The sequence below is a fragment of the Epinephelus fuscoguttatus genome, linkage group LG10 (genome assembly GCF_011397635.1).
Source record: "Epinephelus fuscoguttatus linkage group LG10, E.fuscoguttatus.final_Chr_v1".
Lineage (NCBI taxonomy): Eukaryota > Metazoa > Chordata > Actinopteri > Perciformes > Serranidae > Epinephelus > Epinephelus fuscoguttatus.
In genome coordinates, this window is record NC_064761.1 from 12,054,033 (window position 1) to 12,079,932 (window position 25,900).

Here is a 25,900-nt window from a genome sequence, read left to right on the forward strand (position 1 = left end):
AAGACTTGCCTGTTAAAGCGTACCAGTTTAGGCTGTTTGTAAGACTAAATTGTGGTAGGATATTTTACCTTTCTATAAAATGAGTTACTATGGTGTATTGTAGCTGATACGTTTTCCATTTAACTTTGAATTTAGTTGAACTTCAAACTCCCTCACAAAAAAATTGTCTTTTTTATTCATCCGCTATAGTTCCTAGGTGGAGCTTGTTTCTACCGACGCTTTCAGTGTAACACACCCTGCGCATGCTCAGTAGCTCATGTGTGCACGGAGATTTGAGCAGACGAGTTTTCTGCTCTTGAAGTAAACTTTGCGGAACGAAAACGATAGTTGTGTTGTGTGTTTTAGGAGACGGTGCAACTTTACATATGTAAAGCTACCGGAATATCGTGAGTTTTTACAAAGATAAATGTCAACGTGATAGTGTGTCACTATGACCAAGAAGCGTTTGTTTTGCTAACGTTAGCTAGCTAAACGATGCAGAGTAACGTTTTCCAGCTAACGTATGTCCGTATTTCTCTGTCTATGCACTAAATAATCAACCATTCGCGATGAGGTATTCAACTCTGTTCAATTGGAGTGTGTAGTGGTATAAGAAACGATGTCTGCGCGACACCATCGACAGTATTAATATCAAAATTGCTGGATTTTTCTAACAGCTAACGTTAAAGCGTGTTAACCATAGCTGACGGTCGCTGTATTTTGTTTACCGTGTACAATAATGTGACTGTTGTTGTAAAAAGAAAAATGGACAGAGACTTGTTGAGGCAGTGTCTAACATATCATGGAGAATCACTGTTTAACAAACTGAAATGTGAACAAACAGAAAACCCAGACTTCCAGGCTGTGGTGTCTGACCTGTGCAAGGCCACGTGTGAAAGGTATCAGCAGCTTACTTTTGTTTGTTTGGTTTTGTTTTATTTGTTTTCTGAAGAAGATATTTCCAGTTAACATATTAACTTTTATTTATCATCTCCAATTTAAACTTCTCCTTTAGAAGGTCATCACTTCTTGCACTGGCAAGCTAATCGCTAATATTTTGGGGGATTTCGTTTCTCTGTTTCTTCCATGCATCTTGATATATTATTGATCACAAGGAGGGCTGCATTGATTATTTATCACAATAGTGGATGATAAAAAGTGTTTGTTACGGGTCTAGTCTCAGTTAAGGATGATTTTATCAGTAACTAGTAATGCAGTTATGTGAGATGTAGATGATCTGATACCTCTTTTTATTGATTGTTGCAGTCGGAGGCTCCTAGAATAAAAATGTTGTTTCTTTCATTTTGTGAATTTGAATTCAACTGTCTGATTTCATCTTCACATGCATACGTCTACCAGGCATGCTTTACACAACATTCGTAGTGATAAAATGTCATTTATTAAAGAGCCTCTGCTGATTATGTGTTTTTGTGTGTCAGGAGTGATCGGCAGGACAGCGTCCTTGTGGAGCAGTTCATTGCCAGAAAGGCTGACATCCTGTTTTGTCCGGCATGGAAAACCGCCACTCATCAAGAGGAGGAACATGAGGAGGAGGATGCTACAGGTGTGTGTTGGTGTGACTACATATCTCAAGCTGTCCACACCAAAAGAGTTAAACAGTAGCAAAATAAACTGAGCTAAGCTCTCACTTTGTTTAACTGTTGTTCAACCCCCTGCTCTCTGTGATCACCTATACCATGTATCAGTACAACCAAATTTAAATGAAGTTGTACTCATGTATGTACATATCTTTTCATGTGTGCCTACTTACAGCTCAGTGTCCCTTCCCTATTTTTCCAGCCTGTGCTGGATGAGTTCCTAATTAGGGGAGGGGATTTCACAGAATGTGACTCTCTGTTGGACTGTTGATGAAGTCATACCTGGCGCCAAAGTGTTGTTAAGTTCTCTAATAATGTTTTTTGCCTCAAGTCTGTGAGCTCCAAAATACAAATCTTTGAAGTCTCTCCTGATAAATATTTTTTTTATGTCTTTCAGAAGTGTGCAACACACACTATGTTTACATGCACAAAGTATTCCAGTTTTTGCCCTTTTTTTAAAAAAAGATACAATATTCCTTTGAAGGTTTTTACATAGCTTATTAAAATGATTATTTTCTTAATATTCCTGTTTACATGTAGCCACGCATAATTTGATTAACGTGCCCTGACATGTTATTTATTATGTCAAAATATGGATAAGTGGAAAGGCTGGAGCCGCTTGTTCCACTTGCTTCTTTTCATCATTACAGGATTTTTCCTCTTGTTGGTGGACTTGTTCCTCCATGCAAATACAGCCTCCCTCTTTCATTCCTTTAACCACCTACTTGAAGAGGTGGGCATTGAATATTTGCGCTTATCCAAAGAGCTGTTAATAACAAAGTATTTCATAATGTTTAAAAGTAGGTGACCAGATATATGAGCTTCTCTTTTGGGCATGCATCTATGCACCAGCCTTGCAAACTGTTGGCTGGGGGGGTTATGTACAACATAACCATGACAATGCACAGAGCTGACTGCAAACAGGCAAGAGGTTGTGTGTCGCATCTGGGATAAAAAACCCCAGTGGAAATGTGTATTCTGAGTGTGCCGTACACCCGCCCTAAGAATGCTCCTTAAACCCGAATAATACCGGCATATTCCATATGTCTTACTCTGAAATTCGGCAAATTGGTATATCTAAACTGAATATGCTGTTTACATGACAAGCATCAAATTCAGAATGTTGTCATATTTTCAGTAGTAGTTCATTATTAGTGTACAGGAAAATGTAGCCACTGTGTCTACACAGGTGGTGTAGAGTGAGCAGCACATTAGCAGAGCAGCAGGAGGTTCAGCCCTCCATCTGTGTCTACACAGGTTGTTTTTAAATTGAAGTAGGAATGTATCTTTGTGTGTGAGATATTTAACTGTGCTTTCTGCCTCTGCCTTCCCAGAGCCCTATGCCATCATGCCACCAGTGGAGTTATTCATGGAGGTGTCTTATGAGGAAAGAAGAGCCATGCTGTACAGGGACTTGGAAAGAGGAGACATTGTGGTGGGGAGGATCAACAACATTAGAGATTACGGCTTCTTCCTTACTCTTCTTTGCACCGCAGGAGGACTGAAGAGAGACATAGAAGACCTAGAGTTGTCGGTATGTCAAGAAGCTAAATCAATTAAATGGGCTTAAGCCCTGTCATAAATCTTGTGACAGATCAAAACCAATCGTTCAACCATTGTAGATGCAGAAGACTTGGATTGTGAGTGGGCCAGGTATACTGGTACAGCTCTGGCTCTGTGAATTCCTGAATGACTGCCAGTAAGAGTAAACAATGTGTCTCATAGTGCACCATGCAGGTTGAGATCTAAAGTCACATGCTTGACATGTATGCGATTTATCCATCTCAGTTCTGACTACCTAATCCACATTTGGTTTCTGGGAATCTCCTGCCCTAAGGGTTCGACCAACATGACCGGTATTCCTCCAGGAATACCTCACAGAACTATAGTTACTTTAGTAACTTCTTGCAAGTCCCTGCACCAGGTGGAACCACACAACACATCTGAAGACTTATCTAAACTGTTCAGCTGTTTTTTTTTTCCTTTTTCTTCCACCTTCAGGCTCTATGTCACATCAGAGAAATTCCCTCCACCGGCAGCCATGATGATCCTTTGTCCTACTACCAGATCGGGGACTTTATCAGAGGTCACTGTCTAAGTTGACTTTGCCTTAAACAACCAGCTGTGTGCGGAGTTTCTCTTACAGCCAGACTTCAGGCTCATTTTACCTAAAGTTGTTAATAAGGCTTTGACAGTCAACAAGTTGGCTTGACTTATTCAACCTATCGTTTTAATGTTGCAGATTAATCGTCGAAACGGATAAACTGGTGCTGATAAGACTTTTTAAAAACTAACATTTACGGTGAAACTTGGCTCCAGTAGTAGCTGATGGCTGTGTATCCAGTCACGTGGGGACGTACTATCGGCTATTGGCTTTTTCCTATTCCAAACTATTATTATTATTGCATCAGCCTTTAAAAATCCACCAGTTGACCTCAAACAATAGTCATATTAGCGATGACTGGAGACCATCACCAAAACAAGCACTTTCTTCACATTTGAGAAGCTGAAACCAGAGAATGTTTGGCATTTTTGCTTGAAAGTTACCTAACTGATTAATCAATTATCAAAATAGTTATTGAGTCTTTTTTGTCAATGGACTAATCATTGAAGCTCTACAATATCTATATCTGCATGATTTCCAGACAGTTACCAATCAGAATGCCCTCCAGAAATTCACAAGTTAAAAATACCTGAATGTATTTAGATCATGATTTTTTGTTGTGAGTTTTTGCTGTTTTTCATGTCAAAAGAAAAATGTGGTCAAATCTTCACCTAATATCTGCACTGTCTCATTCTGTAGCTGCGGTGAAAGATATTGACCGCTACCAGGAGAAAATCACAGTGTCCCTCCACCCGGCCTCTCTGTCTTCCAGCTTGGAGCACATTAAACTGGGTGTCTTTCCCCGGGAGGAGCTGCCCATACACTACAGGTAACTACACAACATGACATGACAAAACACTACAAAATACACAACACTGAACTCTGAAAGGCTCTGACAAACTAAGACTAATTTAAAAAAGAAAATGTTGTAGTTTCAGAATTACTTTAGGGAAAAACATCTGGCTATTTGTGTTTAACACTGATTAATACATTAAAATTGAATTTAAATTTAATTTGTTTGTTGATGGTAACACCCATTTCATCCTGTCATGCTGTATTTTCTGTGATTCTAGCTGCTCGTCATTATTTTATACAGATCAGCTGCAGTCACGACTGATGCTCATGTAAACATTTTCTTTGTGAGCTCCGTATTCACTTTATAATCACAAGAGAAGATAAACTATTTAAGTGCAGCTAATTGTAGCATGAGTTGCTATAACTGGAATTATCTGTTTAGTGTTTTTATACCTCTGTGCTGGCGACAGCCGTGGCCAGAGGCATGATATTTTTGGGTTGTCTGTCCATCCAGCTCTCGTAAACACAACAAGAATGCCTTGAAAGAATTTCTTCAAATTTGGCTCAAAGGTCACTGTAACCTCATGAAACATGTTTTTGGCTACTCAAGAAATGATACGCTAATTCTGAAATCATTTTACACAAATGTCTGACAAGATAAAATGATGAAGTGATGGCATTTTATATCCAGAAGATCAAAGGTTAACTTCACTGTGACATCATAATGTCCTACAAAAACACTTTTTCGCCCATTACTCAACTTCAAGGCGAGACATTTGGTTGGGTACTGAATTGATGACATCTTGGGTGTCCACCTCTACTGATTGTATGGATCTTCTGTGCTGCCGGGTTGAAGATGTGTGTGAAGGATTCCACATTTCACCAAAAAATACACTTAAAGGGATAGTGCACCCAAAAATGAAAATTCAGCCATTATCTACTCACCCATATGCAGAGGGAGGCTCAGGTGAAGTTTTAGAGTCCTCACAACACTTCCAGAGATCCAAGGGGAGAGGAGGTAGCAACACAACCCCACCTAATGGAGGCTGATGGCGCCCCAGATTCAAACATCCAAAAACACATAATTGAAACTACAAAATATCTCCATACAGCTCGTCTGTAGTGATCCAAGTGTCCTGAAGCCCCGACATAAAAAGTTGTTTCGAAAAACGCCATTTGAACTATGTTTTTAGCCTCATTGTAGCCTGTAGCTCTAACTGCCTCTCTGGGCGCGAGACCAGCGAAAGTACGTGAACACACATGAACGCGGTGCCCATGTCTCATGGTCTCCTCCCTCGGCATATGGGTGAGTAAATAATGGCTGAATTTTAATTTTTGGGTGCACTATCCCTTTAAAACCTTTCATTAAATTCCTTCAAAGTCTTCATCATAGATATTATATAAGTCTGGACAGACATGGATATAAACTATAACTTGACTGGTTGACGGAGGCATACAGCCATGAGGCCGTAATTCTAGCCTACTTGTTGATCGCGTTCAGTTCTCACGTGGGACTCTGACTCCTCTCCTCTTAGCCGTAGCGTTTGTGCAGCTGCTGACTCCAGTGAGACCTATGAGTGCATACTGAAGAGTTGCCATGGATACCACAACCCCTCCGTAGTGGACTTCCTGCTGGAAAAGGTGGGGATTAGTGACACCCACCCGCCGTCAATGATGAGAGGACTACAAAGGTAAACATGTTGACCGGCTGACTTGACTCACTTGTTTGAAATGAGAGCTCTAAGCAACGCAGCAGTTATCTGATAAGTGTTACTTCTCTCTTATCACCAAATGTCAAGGCAAGTTTCATAATGTGCAAAGAATTATAAGTATGTAAATTAGTAATTGTGAGTATGGAAAACTGTAAGGGAAAAGAACAAATACCTTTATACTGTTATAATTAATGTCTTTGGTTCATGTGCTGTGGCCTGTGAAAAACTTCTCTGTATCTATTCTCTGAGTGTTTCTGTGCCAGGAGACTTTTCTTTCCAAATTTAAAGTTTAGCTTTCCAGGCAGGCAGCTGGTACTCTTTAGGTAAAGGAAACCAACAATGTTGAGAGACAGCTGTTTTAAACGTTGCCGGAGTGTGACCTTGTGCCTCTTTTCTCCACAGTAAAATTTTCAATGAAGAGGATTTTGCTTCTGTAATCAGGAAGAAACAGTCTGCATCATGGGCCTTGAAGTGGTAATTCTAAACTTTTAACTTTAACTGCAGGAAGTGTGTAGATGGACTTGATTCTGTTTTTGAATTGAATCACAATACAAAGTGAGCAACATGTCCTTTCATATAGTCTTTCTTCCTTTGGCTGTTTCTGACTTGACATTAATATAAACCCATTCTCCATCTTCCTTGTCTCTCTTTGTTCCATCAGTGTCCGTGCAGGTGTGGACCACTTCAAACACGGTCGTCACGTGGAAGCCATGAATGAATATAACAAAGCCTTGGATATCGACACTAATAATGTTGAAGCACTGGTGGCGCGTGGAGCTCTGTGAGTTGATTTTTAAATTTAAGTCATGCATCTTAATTTGGATGTTCTAATACGGTGTAACTCTGGTTTTATATCATGGTTTCCAGTGATTACCAGGGCCTGTATCCCCTGGAAGGTCTTTCATTATTTGACATTTATATATCGTATACCCATCTCAAGAGTTTTCTAAGCCATCTGCTTTGTGTATTTTATTTTGGTGAACATTTAGCAGTTGTTTTTAAATGATAAATGATTGACGTAATTTTTTTCCAAATTGTACATCAAATTGAAGTGGTGAGCACTGACAAAGAATGTGTCAGACAGAGAGAATGCAGCAATTCATTTGGAGGACAGGGTTTCCCCCAGAAAAGTTGTCAGGCCAGGTGGCAAGTATCTTTTGACAGGGGCTGGAGGCAGCCCGGAGAAGGCTGGCAGTCGAGTTTCTTTTTTGACAGAGGATTTTGATGGTAACAATGCAGATAAGTTTGAAACATATGTAATATGATGCAGCTTTGGGATGTATTTATGAGGGATTGAACTGGGACAAAACAACATTGTGCATAGGGCCCCTAAAAAGCTAGAAATGAGACCTGTCATGGATAGAGAAGTTGCCAAGGACAAAATGCGAAGGATAGATCTCATTGCCGCCTTGAGTCCCATAGTGAATGGTGTTCTGACATCTTATGGTTAAAGGTAATGGTTAGCCATTATCATGAATCACCCTAAATGCAAACTTCGGCTGCTGGCTCGTTTACTATAACATTACTGTTAACATCAACCAGTCAAACATTAACTAACTAGAAAGTTAGAAAACTAGAAGCATTAATACTAGCCAGTTTAACATGACCTCATTGACTTGGGTTGAACTCCCTGTTGCAGCTGTGGCTGTCACAATATCAGAAGCTGGCAGCTCTGTGAGTTGTGTGTATTGATGCGTGCTTGTGTGTGCAGTTACGTGTTGCTGTTCATTTTAACGCTAGCAGGGTGTTTTCCTTTATTTTCCAGGCTAGTTTAGTTTGAAAACTTAAAAATTAATTTGTAAAAAAAATCCCTGATGCTTAGTCCCAGGCGGGGGATCGACCCAGGCTGGGCGGGTCTCCTAGCTTGCAATTCACAGGTGGAAACCCTTGAAGAAAATAGAAGGAACAGTATATCAGATAACACACTTGTCCCTGTCTAAATTTCATTGTCAGTGTTGCAGTAATTAGGTATGTTTGGCTCTGCGCCCGCTCAGTGTACCTGATGAAACACAATGATATAACACAAAGGGAGCTCCTCCATGAATGGCATAACAAACATTGATGTTAATGTCAAAACTGTCTTGTTTGTATTTACATAATTGTTAAAGTAAGACTAATCCCTCAGTAAGCATCAAGTCTTTCAATAGAGAATGGAAAAAATCCTTCTCAGAATATAATTGTTTCTCAGTTGCAATACTTACTGCAGATAAAATGATTTGATTCTCTCTTTTTTTTTAAGTTTTTTTTTTTTTAGTCTCACTGTGTGTTTTCTTCCTTGGTTTTTCACAGATACGCTAACAAAGGCAGCATCATGAAAGCTGTATCAGACTTTGAATTGGCCCTGGAGAGCTGTCCAGATCACCGCAATGCCAAGAAGTACCTCTGCCAGACATTGGTGGAGAGAGGAAAACAGTAAGCAGTGTTACCTTTTGCTTTAATCATAGTTCACAGGTGTCTGTCCTGGTAGTTTTCCAATGAATGAGGGATGCATTTGTCCTCTCGCCGTCTCTTGCCTCTGTGCGGCAGGCAGAGAGCAAGAATTGTGTGCTAACATTACTTGTGTGAAAGGGATGGGGGTTCTGTGCTGCCTGTTCATAAAAGGCCAAGTCCAGTGTCAAGGCTGTTGTTCATGTCCATCTTGGAAATTGAGGAAAAGTTTAGTTTGCAGCCTGAAACAAGAGCCAGCCTGCACAGTCCAGCTAACATGTCTTTGTAGGTGAGTGTCTATAAATGAACATGTATCCTGAAGTAATCAGTATCATGCTGCTTAGCCTAAGTGAAAGGTAGAAGAGCCATCGCCAGCAGTTGCACAGCACAGTAGAAACCTCTCCTGTGCTATATTTTTCATGTCATTTTTCTTCCCATTTATTTTTCCCGTTTGTTCATGTAATTAAAAAGAGGTCAGTGTAGAGATGGGAGTGGTAACAGAAAAATGTAATTAAATGTAAGTAATTAATAGAAACAGTTATTTCTGAGTAATAACTGTGACGTTATTAACTCAAATCTATTTTGTGTGTGTCTCTCTCTCTCTCTCTCTCTCTCTCTCTCTCTCTCTCCTCTCTCTCTCTCTCTCTCTCTTTCTCTCTCTCTCTCTCTGAAGGCTTGAGGAACAGGAGAAACTAGTAACAGCAGAGGGACTGTACAGAAGAGCTCTGTCTCTCGATGACTCAAACCCTGAGGCACAGGAGGCCCTGCACAAGATCACAGACACAATACAGGTGAGCGGACCACCAAACACGCACGCAGCACGTGCGGGACTTAGACAAAGTTGACAGGTATGCACCATGTGTATTTTAGGTTTAACCATTAAAACACATGGCAACAATAATGGGCATATCAAAGCTTTGTCAAGCCTACCCTTAATTGTGGTGTTTCGTATGACTTTAAAAAAACATTACATTAATAATTAACTTTTTATAGGGTATTTATTTGGAGTTTCAGGCCCTCAGCATATCTGTTTTGTTTTTTTCGTTTCACTGCTTTCATACGCTGCAGAAGGAAGCCAAAACAACGCCAAAAACCTGGGTGTACATTACCTGCTCAGCACCAAATGACAGACAAAATTAATGATTAACTGGGGAATATAGAGACTTGATTAGCAGCTAGCGAGCCAGGTTTTCCCCTCAGCAGCTGGTGTAGACTAAGAACTAAGTTGTAAGGAGAGTGAATATTGGACTTATATTCACCAGGTGCCTAGACACACAACTCAAAAGAATGTTAATGTTGCTCTGTACCTGCAATACTGGGCTCACAGCTTGTTTCTACTGCCCCCAAGTGGCCAGAAAATAAATTGGAGCAGGTGTAAATCCAAATTCAGAGGCATGTATGAATCTAACAGTTGGTCAGATACTGAATTGGTGACACTAAACTTATGTTTCCAACTTGGTGCTGATTGTATAGAACTTCTGTGCTGCTTGGTTGAAGATGTGTATGAAGCAGCATCCACATTTTAGAGTTTTTGCGTCTTTTCAGTATATCCATATTTGAAGCATTGTCTACTGTCGTGTCAAACGAGTGTGGACAGACATGGATGTAAACTGTAACTGCAACTTGAATGGTTCACATCAGAAATGTAATACATTTGTTTTTTGAAAGTTATCCTGGGGCCGTTTCACCATCATGAACAACTAGTTAAAAAATTTCCCGCACACTCAAAAATCAAGAATATTTAGTACTGATACTGATTTAATTTGGTCCTTTTTCCAGTGTTATCACACCAAACACTTAAAGCCTGCTCAGAATTAGTGTGTAGTACGGAATTGGGGCATTAAGGGAGATGCCATGCACAGTCTGAAAACGCCCACACACTCTTATCAAGCCTAATCAGTCAAATAAGTAAAAAACACCCATTTAAGTGTACCAGGGGCTTAGTGGGGGTTTTACAATATCTAGACCAGAGCTCCATGCAGTGCTGTCCATGGTGCTGAATCATGTCTGAGAGCGGCCATAGGGGCATCTGTCTCAAGTTGCCAAATGTTTATCTGATACAGATACTCTACTTAGTTAGAGAAAATATTAGGTATTCTTCTCTCAACAACATCCTGTTACATTCTTAATTTTGCACATAAACACATACATGTTCCCGACACTGTCGGTTTGTAATACTGATGAAGTCTTTTGGTGTGTTTGTATGTCTGCGACCCTGGGCCTCTGCCCTTTGACCCTCCAACTTCCACGGCCTTGTCACCTGCCTTGCGGGGGTGAAAATAAATAAACTGCACAATGGCAACGGCTCCTCCACTGGACACTTTGTGTGCCATGTCCCCGGTCCAAATACGGTAACGTTGAAACCTTCTGTGTCTCAATGGGGAACAAATGCTGTTTGTCTTCTCTGCACATCTCTGCTTTTACCTCTGTCCCTCCATCTGCCTCTCTGCTAACTACTGTTCTCTTGGATCACACAACTTTCTCTGTGGTAAATATGTGACCCTCCGTATATTTCTCCATCATTCTGTCATCTGTGGTGTGTGATTGTAACGTCTTCTGTCCTTCTCAAACCTTTGACTTCCCTCTTCCTCTCCATACTTTTAACTCCCAACACGAATGACTGAATAAATGAATGAATGGCTGAATACTGATTGATTTTGGGGTCTCTGTTGCATGTCTTGGGTCATGGCGTGTTTGAATATGTCTCTGTGGACTCTTGCCTGCCATTGTCATGTCTTGCCTTGCCTTGCCCGGCGACCGTAAAGAAATCGATTCGCCGGCGAGAAGAAGCGCTGGCTAAGGAGCAGGAGAAAGCAACGAGCAGCCAGACCAGTGCTGAGAAATTGCGTAAGATCTTAAAAGAGGAGAAGAGGTGAGTTGGCTCTGATCTTTTAAAGGTGTGGCAGGTAAATATACTGCAGATGAAGTCATGCAAGTCATTTCATAACTTCAAAGCATCAGCTGTTTTCAGTGGATGTCTTTTTTTTTTTTTTTTTACAGGATGAAGAAAAAACGAAAGAGATCAGTCTCTTCCTCTTCTTCTTCCTCCACTTCCTCCAAGAGCTCCTCTTCTTCTTCATCGTCTTCCTCCTCACGCAGGAAGTCCAAGAAGAAGAAAAAGAAAAGGAGGCGATCTGAGCGAGGTAGTAAGCACCATCGCAGGATCTCCTCAAGGGAGAGCAGGAAGAGTGAAGAGGGTAAGAGTGAGAAAGACAGAAAGGAGAAAGTGGAGGACGAGCTGGAGTGGTATCCCGCTCCTCCCAATACCTCCGCCACCTTTCTCAACCAGAAGGGAGGCCCGAGGTTTGGAGAAAGGGATGAGGAGGAGGTAGTGGAAAAGGATGCTGAAGAAAGACGAATCAGTCAGCTTTATTCTTTGTCAGCAGCTTCAGAAGACGAAGAGTCTGACTCCTCACGCAGAGTGAAGAAAAGAAGGGAAAGGGAAGAAAGCAGGACAAGAGGAAGGAAAAACAGTCAGAGTAGAAGCCTGGAAACAGAGGAGAGAGGGAGCAGGAGTAGAGAAAGGAGGGATAGGAGCAGGGAGAGAGGGAAGGAGGATAATAGGAAAGACAGGAGAGGCAGTGAGTCCAGGAGGAGAAGCAGCTTAGATGAGAACAGAAAGCGAAAAGTGTCCTGCTCTTCTGCCGAATCTGACTATTCACGAAAATCCAGTTCCAGATCTGAATATTTGGGGAACTCGGGTTCTGCGTACAAACATTTGGAGAGCAGAATGAGACATGACTCTTCCAGAAGGAACTCCTTGGATGGTGGTAGGTGTGAAAACAGAGGGCGGGGAGACATTCGGGAGGTAGAGGAGGCAAAAAGAGAGAAGGACAGCAGAAAGGGGAGAGAGGACGAGAGCAACAGGTCAGATGGAGGAAACAGCAGAAAATCAGAAGGGGCTGGAAATAATAATAACAAACAGAATAGTTTGACCCCAGTACCTGGTGGAGAGCCTAAAAAAGATCTCCCTTCCAACCTGCTAGATATTTTCAATCAGATTGCCCAGTTTGAGAAGGAGAAAGGAGTCAGGCCAAAATAACAACTCCAAACCTAAAGTCCAGAATGTGCCCAATACTAGTGAAACAAGACTGTGAAATGGATGTTTGTATCACGAATTCATTCATTCTGACCTGTGCATCAAGCAAACACTGCTGAAGGAATGGCCAAATGTGTTGTTGATTGAATGTCCCCAGTTGTTGTCCGTTACCATTAGATTTAGTGAAAACATCCGAGTCATTTTATTTGAAATGTCTTTGTCCTTATGGTGGATTTACGGCCTGTGAGAACCTGTTGTGGTCAGAATGTGCGCCTGAATAGCTTGATACTGTAGTTTAATACTTAACCAAATAATGTGATTACATGTTATTATTCTAACTGGTTGCTGTAAGCAAAGTAAAGAGAGGGACATTTTCCACTTACTGAAGTCAATATTATTTGCCATCTGTGATCATTTCCCCATTTAGAGGTTAATGTTTGTGTACATTTTGAGGTTATATTACGTTATTCAGCACATCTTATGTCACATCAGTTGCCACAGGCTTTAATATCTCATTTTGTGTTCATCTTAAGTTGAGACTTTTATCTGTTAAAGGAGATACTGCCTTATGTTTACTGCCTTGTGCCATTTTGTGCATTCTCTCTGTGGCTTGTTAAACAACCCGACTGTTAGTACTGCAGTACTTTTTCAAGCTTTTCACAATGCAGATGTTCCAGTTGTGTCCCAACACTTTTTCTTCTGGAGTAGAACAAACTCATGTTAGTCAATAAAGCATTGAAAATGTCACATGTGGTGTCATTCACGTCATTGGGATTTGATTGGCTTTTTCAGTTCAAGCAAATGTTTGTTACCTGTCCTCCTAATGCTAACAGACCATGCATATTTCTCAAAATAACAGGAATGAAGCATCCTTTGCTGATATATAGCAATATATCCGATACAGCCAATGTGATAAATTCCAAAGCATCAAAGCAGCAACATAAACATTTAAATGCCTCTGTTGGGCAGAAAAATCAAGCTCATAAAATTTAAACCTGCAAGAAAGCATTTTATCAAAAATGAATGCAATATTTGACTTGGATTATAGTTCTCATTCAGCAGCACATTGTCGAGAAATGAAACAAATGTTCACACAGAAATGTTAAAGATTCATAACATTAATAGATTAATCTGTTATACCATCTGAATATCTTCTTTTTGGTACTAATCATTATATTCAAATATTTAATGCTTTTAATTCTCTGTGTATTGTTTTTAAATAGCTAATACCAGATGTTGACTTAAGTTAATACAACGCTCTATGTCTCTGTTACTAGTGCTAAATACAGGAGGCTGCAGGGACAATACATTTTAAAGTAAGTATTTTTTGGGGGGTTGCACCGCACTCTGGAGAGATTTCACAGGTTTCAGTGATTTAAAGATGTAAAGAGTGAATGTCTCTGAAGGAGAACAGCATCCAAGGTCAAATGGTCATTGTCCGGTTAAAAGAGTCAAAGTTTTAACATGACGGTTACAAAGAGCTTGCATATTCAAGGCCACAGTTCATGATGATGTAAATGCAACAGTGCGGAAAACCTCCAGTCAAACTTTATGGTGGAAATATTCAGCTGTGGGGCTGTTTCAAGTGACTTGCACAGGATCAGCTACACACTTGCCAGAGAGAGAAATACCACTTTATTTTGCAGCAGCATGCTACCCCTTCTGGCTCAGTAATATGTGTGGAAGAGGATTCATTTTCCAGCAGGATATTGATCCTGAACATGCATGGAAGCTACTGTATACCAGGCCTGTTTGAAGTCCAAGGAAGAGCAAGCACTGCTGGCTTGTGTGGCTTTTCCCCTCCACAGTCACCAGACCTAAACTTTACTGAGGAAAAAAAAAATGGGCAAAGTCCAAAAGTGAAAAGGGGAAACAGGAAAATCACAAGACGCTAATCTGGGATACTGTCAAAGGGTTGGTTCAGCCAAAAATTCAGTGACAAAATCATCAATTCTCCTGTGCTATCAGCCATGCATATAGTTCATGTTTTATTTTCCCTTTGAGCTATTACACCTTTTTTTTTTTAACAACACATTGTATGAAGTATTTATTTGGTAGAAAGTAGTTCAAAGTCTATTTTAAACAGATGTAGGAACTTTTTTGGTGAGCTGGCCCTTTAAGTAGAGCTGGAATAAGGTTAAAGATAAGACTAAGACAAACTGTAGATGCCAAACATTAGGAAATGTTTACCCTTTGTAAAATATTAATATACTTTACTGACTGAATGTAGTTTTTAGTCTTCTCATGCCCTATAAGAAAAGCCCATGTTGATCCCCATATTGGACATTTAAGTGTTGCAGTAGCATAAAGACAGAAATGGTTCAGATACATAGAGAAACGTATAAAATTCAATTAAATAAAAAAGTATATAAAATAAAAAAATAACGAATACAGACAGAGCTCTTAAAGAGCAAGTAGACATAAAATTACAATGCAAGCAGTGTATAAACTACCCATGACGAGAGCTGTACTTGAGCTGCAATGCTGTCTTAAGCAAAGTGACAGTAATGTGATTACTTGCAGCAAAGTACAGTTGGCTACTGTATATGTAATGTAATGGGATACCACCAACCATAGCAGTGCACAGCAGAATAGTCTGTATTATAGTGTTGGATATAAAGAAAAATATAGTTTGAGGCGAAATGCTTAGCATAGGATATAATTTAGTATGAGCTTAGTATAGTTAATGTATTAAAAGAGTACTTATATAACAATAATAATAGTACTACTACTAACAATAATCATAAATATAGGATGACGTAAAATATAAAAAACACAATATGCTACATGTATTTGGTGTGCAATATTTGTAAATTAAATTAATTGGAGACAATAGAGAGGAAGAGTGTGCCAGACACTGGGAATTGGGTGTGTATGTGCATGTGGTCTGTGTGAGTTTCTGACAGTAGCCAGCTGTTTGCTTCTATTCTGTCTCACTCATCATGTTATTGTTGTCCACACTGAGGCAACACTGTCCTGACATGTGATGGCCTAAACACATCTGGTTGTCTCTCCTCCTTCAACTAAGCAAATTAAACCCAAAGTGGCATTATGTCTTATTAGTGCTTTAAGCTACTTGGTGTCACACATTTGATTAAATAACCGGACACACACACACACACACACACACACACACACTCACAAGTGGCTGTGCAACCAGCTGTGCGTCGGCCCGTGCCAAAGTAGCTTACTTCAGGCTTAGCTGTCAACCTCTCGCTTTCCTCCTCCATCATTACTGGTTCCATCATCAGTGATGCAGCAGAGAGGCTACAGTCTATCTTGTTAGGGCAGATTAAGCACTAATATACAGGCAGTAAAGAAGCCTCTTCATCTAATACTGTACACACAGACTCCTGATCCTGTGCTTTCTGTCTCACAAGCCTGACATCTTAATCTTTATAAATACTGACTGCAGGAGATCCTGCAGTCGTGCCTCTGGCCTTGCCGAGTGCTCACTCTGTGGGTCATCATTAGTCCTATAAAGAGGCACCGGAGGAGTTTTTGGTCCTGAGCAAGACGCATCACTGAGCACATGGATTATTCTGATGCCATTGTGCGCCCTAAAAATGACTGCTGTGAGGATTGCAGTCTGAGTTTGTGCCTCACTTTCAATTATAGTTGTCAAATACAAAAATAGAGAACACACACACAAGAAAAACACATACACTGAAATTTGATGTCTTCTCATATTAGCAATAATATTGTGGTCCTCCGGATTTTAATTACTTACCTCCAGCCTGCAAAATAAAATATAACATATGCTGTGTGTTCATATAAGAGGAGGGAACTTTGTAATCTTTGTATATGTTATCCTCTTTCTTTTACCGTTCAAAACAATGTTCACAATACCAACAAAAACATATTGTTGATGCAATGTAATCACTGGAATTGTTACCACACACACAAGTTGATTTTAAAAATGTTTTTTTCTTGTGTTTATCTCCAGTTATTTTTGAAAGGTACTATAAAGAAACATAGTGTAAGCTCTACTTATTCAGAGGCCTTTTAAAGCAGTTTAACATGCTATATGGACCAGAGGTTCTTGGATCACGTACCACCAGAGATTTTGTTAACATTGTAGTTAGAATCTGAGCTTTGTATCCACAGCGTACGTGTCCTTGAGAGAGACTGTCTCTCTTGGTCCTGGAAAAAACACCCAGCCTCCTCTGACCCACGAGTGAACACTTACATGTTTCTCAAATACCAAGAGGCAGAAGGAACAAATTCCTCATCACTTTTAGAAATGCATCAGATGTGCAGTCCTGCAGCTCTCCACTGGAGGGCAGTGGTGCACTGTGGACACCAGCTGTGGATTTTTAGCAAAAGGAACATATTGCATTAGTCTTCTCCATATTCATACTAATGGAGCTGTTTGCTTTTGTTTAAGTAAGAAACTGCATCTTGCATGAGTTTATGCTTTGATCCGTCTGTGAGTCAATCAGAAGCAGACAATCTGGTTCATTATAGTGGTTTTAAGAAAGGTGCAGCCTTTGTGGTTGTTATTAACAGGGGTGGTGCTAGGAATTCTGGGTCCCTTGAACGTTAATTCACTTGGGATCCTGAATTAGAAATATAACATGATATCTTTGATTTATTCCTTGGCCCCCATATTCATTCACATTCACATTTTATCTCCATGCAGCACGTCACGACTGCTCGGTAGATTTGTTTTGGTAACTTTTAGGTGCAACAAAAACAGAAAAAACAAGGGCAATGGTGTTTGTGATTTTTATTTTGTAACCAAAGAAATTAAATAAATTTCATAAGGCGCTATGCAAAAAGCTGACTGTCCACTGAGTTTAAAAATAATCCAAATGAACAAGAATGAAACATGAAATGAAGAGTAAGAGATTTAAAAAAGCAAACAAATACCACGTATGTACCAAGTGAAACTTGATGAAACCATAATGATAGGTCAAAAGAAAGAAAGGAAAATAAAATCTACTAAGGCTGCAGCTATTTATTTTTTCATCAATAAATTGCTTCGTCAGTAAAAGTACTGTGAAAAACACCCATCACAGTTTTTCAGAGCCAAAGGTGTATTATTATTATATACGACAAAGGAAGGCATAAAATCATCACATGTGAGAGGCTTGAACCAGAAAATATTTGGCATATAAGCTCGAACAATTACTAGACAGACATTTATACATGTTTCTAGTAACATCTTGGTTAAAATACACAAGGACGAACAGTGACAGTTTTGTATCTCATGATTAAACCAGCATTTATGCAGCATTCAGGTATGACTAACTAACTGATATAGTGATTTATGAGAATATGTCCATTTAAGGAAAAGCTACATAACACTTTTCTGAAAACGGACCTGGCAGTTTTTAGTGTCTGTTGCTGTTTTGTTTGTTTTTGTTTTTTTGCCTCATGAGGGAGGACACAGTTATCTTTGTGTTTACCACTCCATCCCTCTTCCTGTAAATAACACATGTTCATGTATTCTGTATTTCAGGCACAGAAACACCTCTTTATTGTCCTTTTCTGCAGACCTGAAGGACTTTATTTCTCTGGGGGGGTTAAGTCCTGACCCTGCTCTGCTGCAATAAGCTGAGAGTGAAAAAGTGGTAGCAAAAGAAAAGAAAGAACGACAGAGGGAGGGCAGTTTGACCGCTGGAGGGAAAAGAATAAGAAGACCTTTAGTCCTTGAAGGTGTGGGTCTCTCCGCTAGTTCGGGAGGTCAGCAGCAGCAGCTGTCCTGCTTGACCGACTCTGATGAAGCTGCAGATTCTCGCCTTCATGAATCATCCCACTCCATTCTCCTCCTCCTCCTCTGCTCCCACCTGGACTCCTTTTCACAAAGAGAGGGGATTCCTCCTCTTAGGCCTCTTTCTTCAGCACTGAGGCAATCAGACTGTTGAACACGCAGAAGGAGATGAGACATTTTAAATTAGTGTTAGGAGAGGGGGAGAGAGAGAGAAGGGGAAAATGACATTTTTCATTTTCTACAATAAAAGGTACTACATTGAATTCTCGGAGCATGACAATACGGAGGAGTAAGTAATGGAATAGGAGCAGACGTGGTGTCTGTGTGTTAGTGGATAATGAGGAATTTAAAGATGTACGGTCCTCTGCTGCCATTCAATCAGACTCTCACCCCGTCACTGTCACTGGCCCTCGTCTCAGCGCTGTCACAATACTGCACAGAGACTCAAACTTCTTTTTTAAATGATTTCTGTAGTCATCCAGAACATGGTCTTAGGGGGGCTTTGGGCAGCAGCTAATCAAGCAAAATGAACCCTTTTAATATCCTGCTAACCTAGTGTCCAGGCAGCTAACTTGTACAGTATGTTAACCAGGGTCCATTACCAACCAGGCACAGGTTTGACCCCTGACCATCAAGGGCCCCCATAGACCACATAATAATAAGCATATTGGCCTAAATAACATTTGGTATTGTTTTTTGAAAAAAATGTTTTCAACTGTAATGTTGCTAGGTCAGCAAGTTTTAGTTTAAAGGAATACTTCATCAGTTTGGGCAACTGTGGCTCGGGTAGAACGAGTCTTCCACTAGTCGGAAGTTCAGCAGTTTGATCCCCAGCTCCTCCAGTCCACATGCCGAAGTATCCTTGAGCAAGAAACTGAACCCCAATTTGATTCCGATAGCTGTTCCATCTGAGTGAGTGCGTTAAACCTTAGTAGCAAGCGGCACGCTGTATGGTAGCCTCAGCCACCAGTGTATGAATGTGTGTGTGAATGGGTGAAACTGACTGGTAGTGTAAAACAAAAGTGCTTTGAGTGGTCAGAAGACTAGAAAGGCCCATTTGCCATTCACCCACAAAACAATCATCATTTATATATTTACGTGTTACATTGAATTCATGAAGAAAACTTTCTCACATGCCTCCACAGTCAACGAAGAATCCAAAAACTGAGAAACTTTTTGAGTTAAACAGTTCACGTTTAACAGCAGCAAAACTATATCAAAACATCAGTTCACAAACTCTCACACACTTCACGCAGTATGATCCAAGTCTCATTTATCCAGTCGTATGCTCAGTAGCCTACTTCCCAAACAAGCATTTTTGCCAAAGCCTTAACATTTAAACACTTTTGAATACAATGGTGCGTTCCACTGAGCAGAGTTCGAACATATGCGCTGAAAATAGTGAGTATACAACTGGATAAATGAGACCTGTATTAAACTGCATGAGTTGTGTGAGTTTGTAAACATGTCTTTTGATATAGTTTTGCTGTTGTGAAACACGGACCTCTTTCACTCCCAATCAATCAAGAATTTTTAGATTCTTCGCTGCAATACAAACACACAGGGTGAGTAATTGCTACTGAAATTATCATTTTGTGCCTAAAGTATTACTGTTTTTTGGTTTTGTTTTGTTTTTGCTTTATTAGGTAAGACAGTCTCAAGAGTGAAAGGGACGAGAGGGGATGACATGCCGTAAAGGGCTGTGGGTAGGAATCTAATTTACCGCAAGGACATTACCTTTGTACGTGGGGCACCCAGTCTACTAGGTGAGCTACTGGGCACCCTGATGAAGTATGACTTTAAGTATGTTTATCTGTTAATCAGCCAAGTCTACCCACCTTACTTGAGTTTCTGATGGTTCGTGTAACCCATTTTGGCGGGGGACCGAATCATTTGCCAAGAAGCCAAGAATTACTGGTGTCACAGATAATGGGAAGCTCAAAAAGACAAACTAAAACAAAAAAATCAGTTTGTAACTGATAAAAAAAAAGCTACACACATGGGATTTATGTTCATCTGAGGAATTTATTTTACACAGGGTTTCAAGGATGAGGACTGTATTCCTCTTTGTAGTAATAATATCAGGGAATCTTTATGAACAGGACTAGTCTGAAAGTGTTTCAAAATCTTCTAAAAGTTTTCTTGTTTTATTGTTGTCCTATATATATGACAATACAGTGTGTGTGTGTGTGTGTGTGTGTGTGTGTGTGTCAGATAATTTGTTGATTTATTGCAAAGCACATTATCAAACTATCAACTCAACTGTCTTAACTACGTCTCTTGTGGTAGGACGCTGTGTTGAAATAATACATTTGTTTAACTCCGGGGGCTCCCTTCAGGATTTATCTGACTGGCAAGCCACCAATCAAAGCAAAGTGTATCTCCTTAGCATATTTTCTACGACAGTGTAACACAAATACTATACAAATATGACTGAAACAGGTGAAACGATAATAACAGAAATATAATAACCATTACTCAAAATTGGGGTCTAATGCAGTTTATAAATTCCATTGCTGAATCTGTTGATTACATTTGAATCTTTATAAATCACTGAGCCAATCTATGAAAGAACAAATAGTTTTTTTTCTCTATTTGGATTGATAATTCTTATTGCTTCTCTGTAGTCCACATAATGGACTCAAATTAGTTGGGGACTTGTTTCCACATACCTTCACATAGCTGCTATAATATGGTAAAATAAGTACAGGGTACATTTGAAGTACTTTATAATCCAACATGTGCTTGGCTTTGTTCTGAGCTGCCACACTGCTGGACACTCATGTCTTCATATTAGTTACGTGAGGTTTCCAGGAGACTTCACATGGTTTATACTTACATTTGGCCACCATCGAGAACACTGAGGTTCTCTGTATTTTTAATGGAAATGTGGGGGGTTTTTAACAACTTGAGAAGGAGTTAACAATCTACTATTTAAAGACAGATTACACATGGTGAGTCTCTACTCTATTTTTTAGTTCAACTTCTTAAAATTTGACAATTTTAAGTCTGACAACTTTAATCAAAACTAAATCAAAAAGGGATTTTTTAAATATTTTTCCACTAAAATTATGGGGAATGCTTTGATGTAACATTTTTAAAATCTTGACGGGAAATTTGCAGAGTAAATATTTTTGAATTAATATTCAAAATATGGAAAAAGAAAATGTCAGCCTTGTGGGGTTGCACTGGGGGACTTTGGACTCATGGCCTCAGCATTTCTAAAACTCCCGGCTATAGCCACGTAATTGCACTCAAAAATTTGATTTCTGTCTACATATTTTGACTTCATCATCAGCTTTTTGGATTCACAGTAACCTTACATCTGGTTTTAAGATTGATCACCAATGTAAAATCAAAAATTTTGCAGCAGCTCTTGCATTAAATCAGTTGTAGGTTGCTACAGAGTAAAGTAGTGATCCCAACATGCCAGTTTACATACAGAATACATACATGTATATACATACATTATTATGTCTTCAACTACATGCTGCAGGCATCAAATGGTGAAGTGTGTCAACACAATTACATGTCTCCGGGGTTTTTGTTCAGTCCTCACGCTCTGTAATAATAACAACCATAGCGTTTGTAAACTGTAGTATATCATTTAGAAACATTATGTAGTGACATCATCGCAAATCGCCATAGTAATTTCAAGTTCAGCCATCGGGCATAAAGAAAACCTGTCAAGCACAGGAGAGAAATATTCTTTACTGTTACAACTATAAACACTGTTTTGACATAATTGCTGCCCTGAGAGTGCATGAAGTGGAGAGTGAACCTCATTTATTAGAGTCTTAACATCCCCCAGAGGCCGCTTTCCTCCCAGCGAGCAGTCATTAGAAAGCACACACACAGCAGGAAGCCCCTGAGACAAAATGCAAACAAGTCCACATGTCATTGTTCTGTGTATCCTCTGTGTTACTCCTCACAGCCTAATGGCATAATGTTTCTTTTATTTCTTTCATTCAGAGGCATTCAACATTCTTTACTAGTTATGAACTGCACTGACTGTTTTTATATATATGTATATATATATATATATGTATATAAAATGCGCAAAGCTTAAAACATTGTTTTTGCCATGCAGTTTTGACAGCACCATTGTCAGTAGGTGAATACTCTCTTCTGTCTCTGCGAGCAGCCAGGCAGTTTTTAATTCCACACAATGTCAGGATGTCACCTTCGAGTGTTCAATTCAGTTTTAATTTAGATTTTTTTTTTTCACCTAATGAGTTCCAGTTTGGATGTTTTTTTTTTTTTTCCGTCACCATTCATTGTTGAATCAGAGCAATGAAGAGGCAGGAGTTCAGGTTGGAGAGAGAGGCAGCGCAGCCAGCCATCAGAACATCCTTCAGTTTGCGTGGATAAAAAGGATGAATGTTCTGGAAGTGTTCAAGGCCAAAGAGAGAGATGAGAGGAATCTGTTGATTTGCTAATGGAGCAGAGGTGGCAGAGAATATACAGCACCCTGTGTACAAAAACACTCCTGCCCTGACCTCTTTTTTTTTTTTTTTTTACCCCTTTTACACCTGGCCCATGTTCTCTCCCCTCCCCTCCTCTCCCAATTTTGCTTTTTCCCTCCCTTTCTATCCATGCATAGATAAATATTCTAGTCACCACTTACGACTGATATTTTCCAAGCCTTCAGCATTTAATTGTTACATCCTCAGCTTCCCTAAAGATGCAGGGACAAGCACATTGTACACCCAAAGGAAATTTCCTCCCAACAAACAAAATTACACTCGGATACAAAACAAGCACACACGCTCAAGTATACAAATGTACGCTGGAGCACACACATGCATACTCTCAGTGGTACACAAGTGCATATTAGCATACACGCAAGATAGACACACATACAAATAGATGTTCTCACAAAGCTTGCAAATTCCATTACACTTCAAAAATTCGCTCTCCAAAAAAGGATTTGGGTTAATTTAGTAAACACAGGGTCAGAGCTGCCACAAGAGCTGAGAGGAGGTGAGGCGTGTGTGCACAAGCTTCAGTCTGTGTGTGTGTGTGTGTTTGCATATGTGTGTGTGCGTGAGGAAGAAACGCTGACTGTGTGAAGCAGAGAGTCCTGGCAGCAGCAGCAGCAGCAGCAGCAGCAGCAGCAGTCTAAACCCAGCCACTCTCTCCAGAGATAGCGCTTCTTTCTCATTTGCTCTGGCCCTATTTTAATAATAGCTGTGCATAAGTAATTTCTAAAAGGCCAGGCAGGCACATGGGCGTGGGTGGGGGGAAATTAAACTCATTTTATCTGTGAGCAGGTGGATTCCTATTTATCATTAACATGCATAGAATTTGCACAATGTTATTTCTTGCTGCTGCTACTGATGGAACGTCATCCAAATAATGTCGGAGGAGGGTCTTGCTTTTTTTTTTCTTTTTTTTTTGCTTATGCTGGAGTGAAATTCATAGATAAAAGTACTAGGGGTTTTTTTCTCGCAATTTTCTGCAAACGGAAACTAATTCTGGGAAGCTTCTTATTACAGTGCAGGCTCATTTGGTTTGCATTAAAAGGGGGACAGGAGCGACATTAGGATTTCTGCCAGATTTCCAGGAGATGCTCCAACATTCGCTCTTATATCATTAGTAACGCCCCTCTCCCCCCTCCTCTACTTACAGAAGCCCTTTTCCTCTTTTAACTGGCATTAAACAATCTCTGCTCATTATTGGCCCAATAATAAAACTGGAATATATTTGACTTCCTGATTTAGATCCTATCAAAATATTGGAATGTAAATGTGCAATTTTGAACGCATGATATGGAGGTTAATAATTGCTGGATGTCCTTTGTGTTATTTTAGCATAATTCAACAGCAGGATTATTTGTCATTTTTTTAAAATTAGGATTGTGCTTTTTAATTTGTTTGGGACTGTTAATCTTTTTTTTCTGTCGTTGCTGTTAGACATGATTGGAGCTGTTTCTAGTTCATCCAATTCTGTCCTCGAAACCTACTAAAATGTGTCATTAGTCTTACTGTTGCTGTCATTTTTATAAATATATGTATTTTACTCTTATGTTTTATATTTATTAGGGCTACAACTAACAATTATTTTCATATTGCAATTAACTGATTGTTTGTTCTATAAAGAGTCCAAAATGGTGTCTTCAGAACCCAAAAATATACGGTTTTAAAAAAAAGAAAAGCAACAAATCTTCACTTTTTAGAGGCTGAAATCAGAAAATGTTTGCATAGAAACACATCACTTGTTTAAAATGACAAACCATTAATGTATAATTCCTACAGTTGCAGATTAGCTGCTGTAGCTCTAATGTTTATCATCTATTTTTCTTGTTCTTGTGAGCATTATCTCATTGTCTGCATCTGTTTTTATATCCTTAAAATGGCCTTTTAAACTTGAAATGCAAAGATCAAACCACATCCAGCTGACTATTTTATATCCCTTGCTGTCATCTCTGCATCCACATCCATGTTGTTGTCATGTAGTGGAACAACATCACACGCCACACTTTGCAGAGGGGGATCATGGGAGATCCATCTGCAGGCGGGATTAGACTCGCCGTTACGGGCGATGAGGAGCGAGATGATGATGTGTGTCTCTGTCTCCTTTTCTCTCCCCTGACAAATAACAGCATGGCAGCTCATGGCAGCCCCACAGCTCCTGACAGCCATCCAAGCAGCCAAGCAGGCAGGCAGTCAGCCATTGTTTTGTAATGTGTTTCACTCTGCCAGCGCTGATCCTTGCTAAGGTACTTACCACGCCATTGTTGTCTAAGTATGCTATTTTCTGGCTGGGCACCTCCACTATAGAATAGGGTGCTTTTTCCCCCCTTTCTTTCTTTTTTTTTTTTTTTTCCTCAAAAGAGAGGTTTGTTACAGTCACCGTCATGCTAATCCTGGTGTGTGATATGTATATGTGTCAACACAGAGAATGAGAGAGGGAGAGAGGGGAGTCTTAACCCAGCAGACAAATGGTGTGAATGGCAGAGAGGCAGATAGACAGACAAGTCCTATTCACTCCTTACTGTCCTCCATGACACCAAATTACTGTTTATCAAAATAAGACGAGCACTATAATAAGGATACTTTAGGAGTGTGTCGTCTAATGCGTCTTGAATGTGTACAGGCCTTATGGTATTTCTACAGAAACATTTACCCAGCAGTCAGATTAACATAGCAGGTCAGAGGAGAACTTTTGGCTGCTGCAGTGATTGATTATTAATTTATATACAGTCAGAACAGCGAGCTTGAGGTAAAGTCTTTTGCAATATAATATGTATTGCATATTTAAAATGCCATTGTTTGATTCTTAATGCTATATTTCGACATTTTGGGAGATATATTTGCTTTCCTGCAGAGAGTTAGGTGAGAAGATTGATACCACTCATGTTTAAATGGTAAATACGATGCTACATCCAGAAGTTGTTTAGCTTAGCTTAGCAAACTGACTGGAAACAGAGGGAAACAGCTAGCTTGGCTCTTTCTAAAGTAATCCCAAGATTTCATTTTCACACTTCCTTTTTTTGTACAGAACAATGAGATATAACATGTTAAAGGT

At 39.8% G+C, this 25,900-nt stretch overlaps 1 protein-coding gene across 2 annotated transcripts; it reads left to right on the forward strand.

Moving 5' to 3' along the window:
- The first annotated feature begins 246 nt into the window (after positions 1 to 246).
- On the forward strand, positions 247 to 13,401 carry ttc14 (tetratricopeptide repeat domain 14). Of its 2 annotated transcripts, none has more exons than XM_049587571.1 (12): positions 247 to 878; positions 1,419 to 1,543; positions 2,912 to 3,111; positions 3,579 to 3,663; positions 4,381 to 4,510; positions 6,012 to 6,167; positions 6,591 to 6,662; positions 6,850 to 6,969; positions 8,478 to 8,600; positions 9,289 to 9,406; positions 11,381 to 11,487; positions 11,616 to 13,401. In XM_049587571.1, exons 1-12 carry the CDS (start codon positions 745 to 747, stop codon positions 12,655 to 12,657), a joined length of 2,412 nt encoding a protein of 803 aa, XP_049443528.1. In that variant the 5' UTR covers positions 247 to 744; the 3' UTR covers positions 12,658 to 13,401. The 2 variants fall into 2 exon arrangements, with proteins under 2 accessions (XP_049443528.1, XP_049443530.1); XM_049587573.1 differs by having other exon boundaries at positions 259 to 386.
- Positions 13,402 to 25,900: the final 12,499 nt, after the last annotated feature.

Excerpts from the sequence above, each read along its gene's own strand:
- ttc14 (XM_049587571.1), top strand. The coding sequence starts at position 745 with ATGGACAGAGACTTGTTGAGGCAGTGTCTAACATATCATGGAGAATCA. Across the intron at positions 3,664-4,380 it reads GATCGGGGACTTTATCAGAG|CTGCGGTGAAAGATATTGAC; the intron begins GTCACTGTCTAA and ends CTCATTCTGTAG. Across the intron at positions 6,663-6,849 it reads GCATCATGGGCCTTGAAGTG|TGTCCGTGCAGGTGTGGACC; the intron begins GTAATTCTAAAC and ends TTGTTCCATCAG.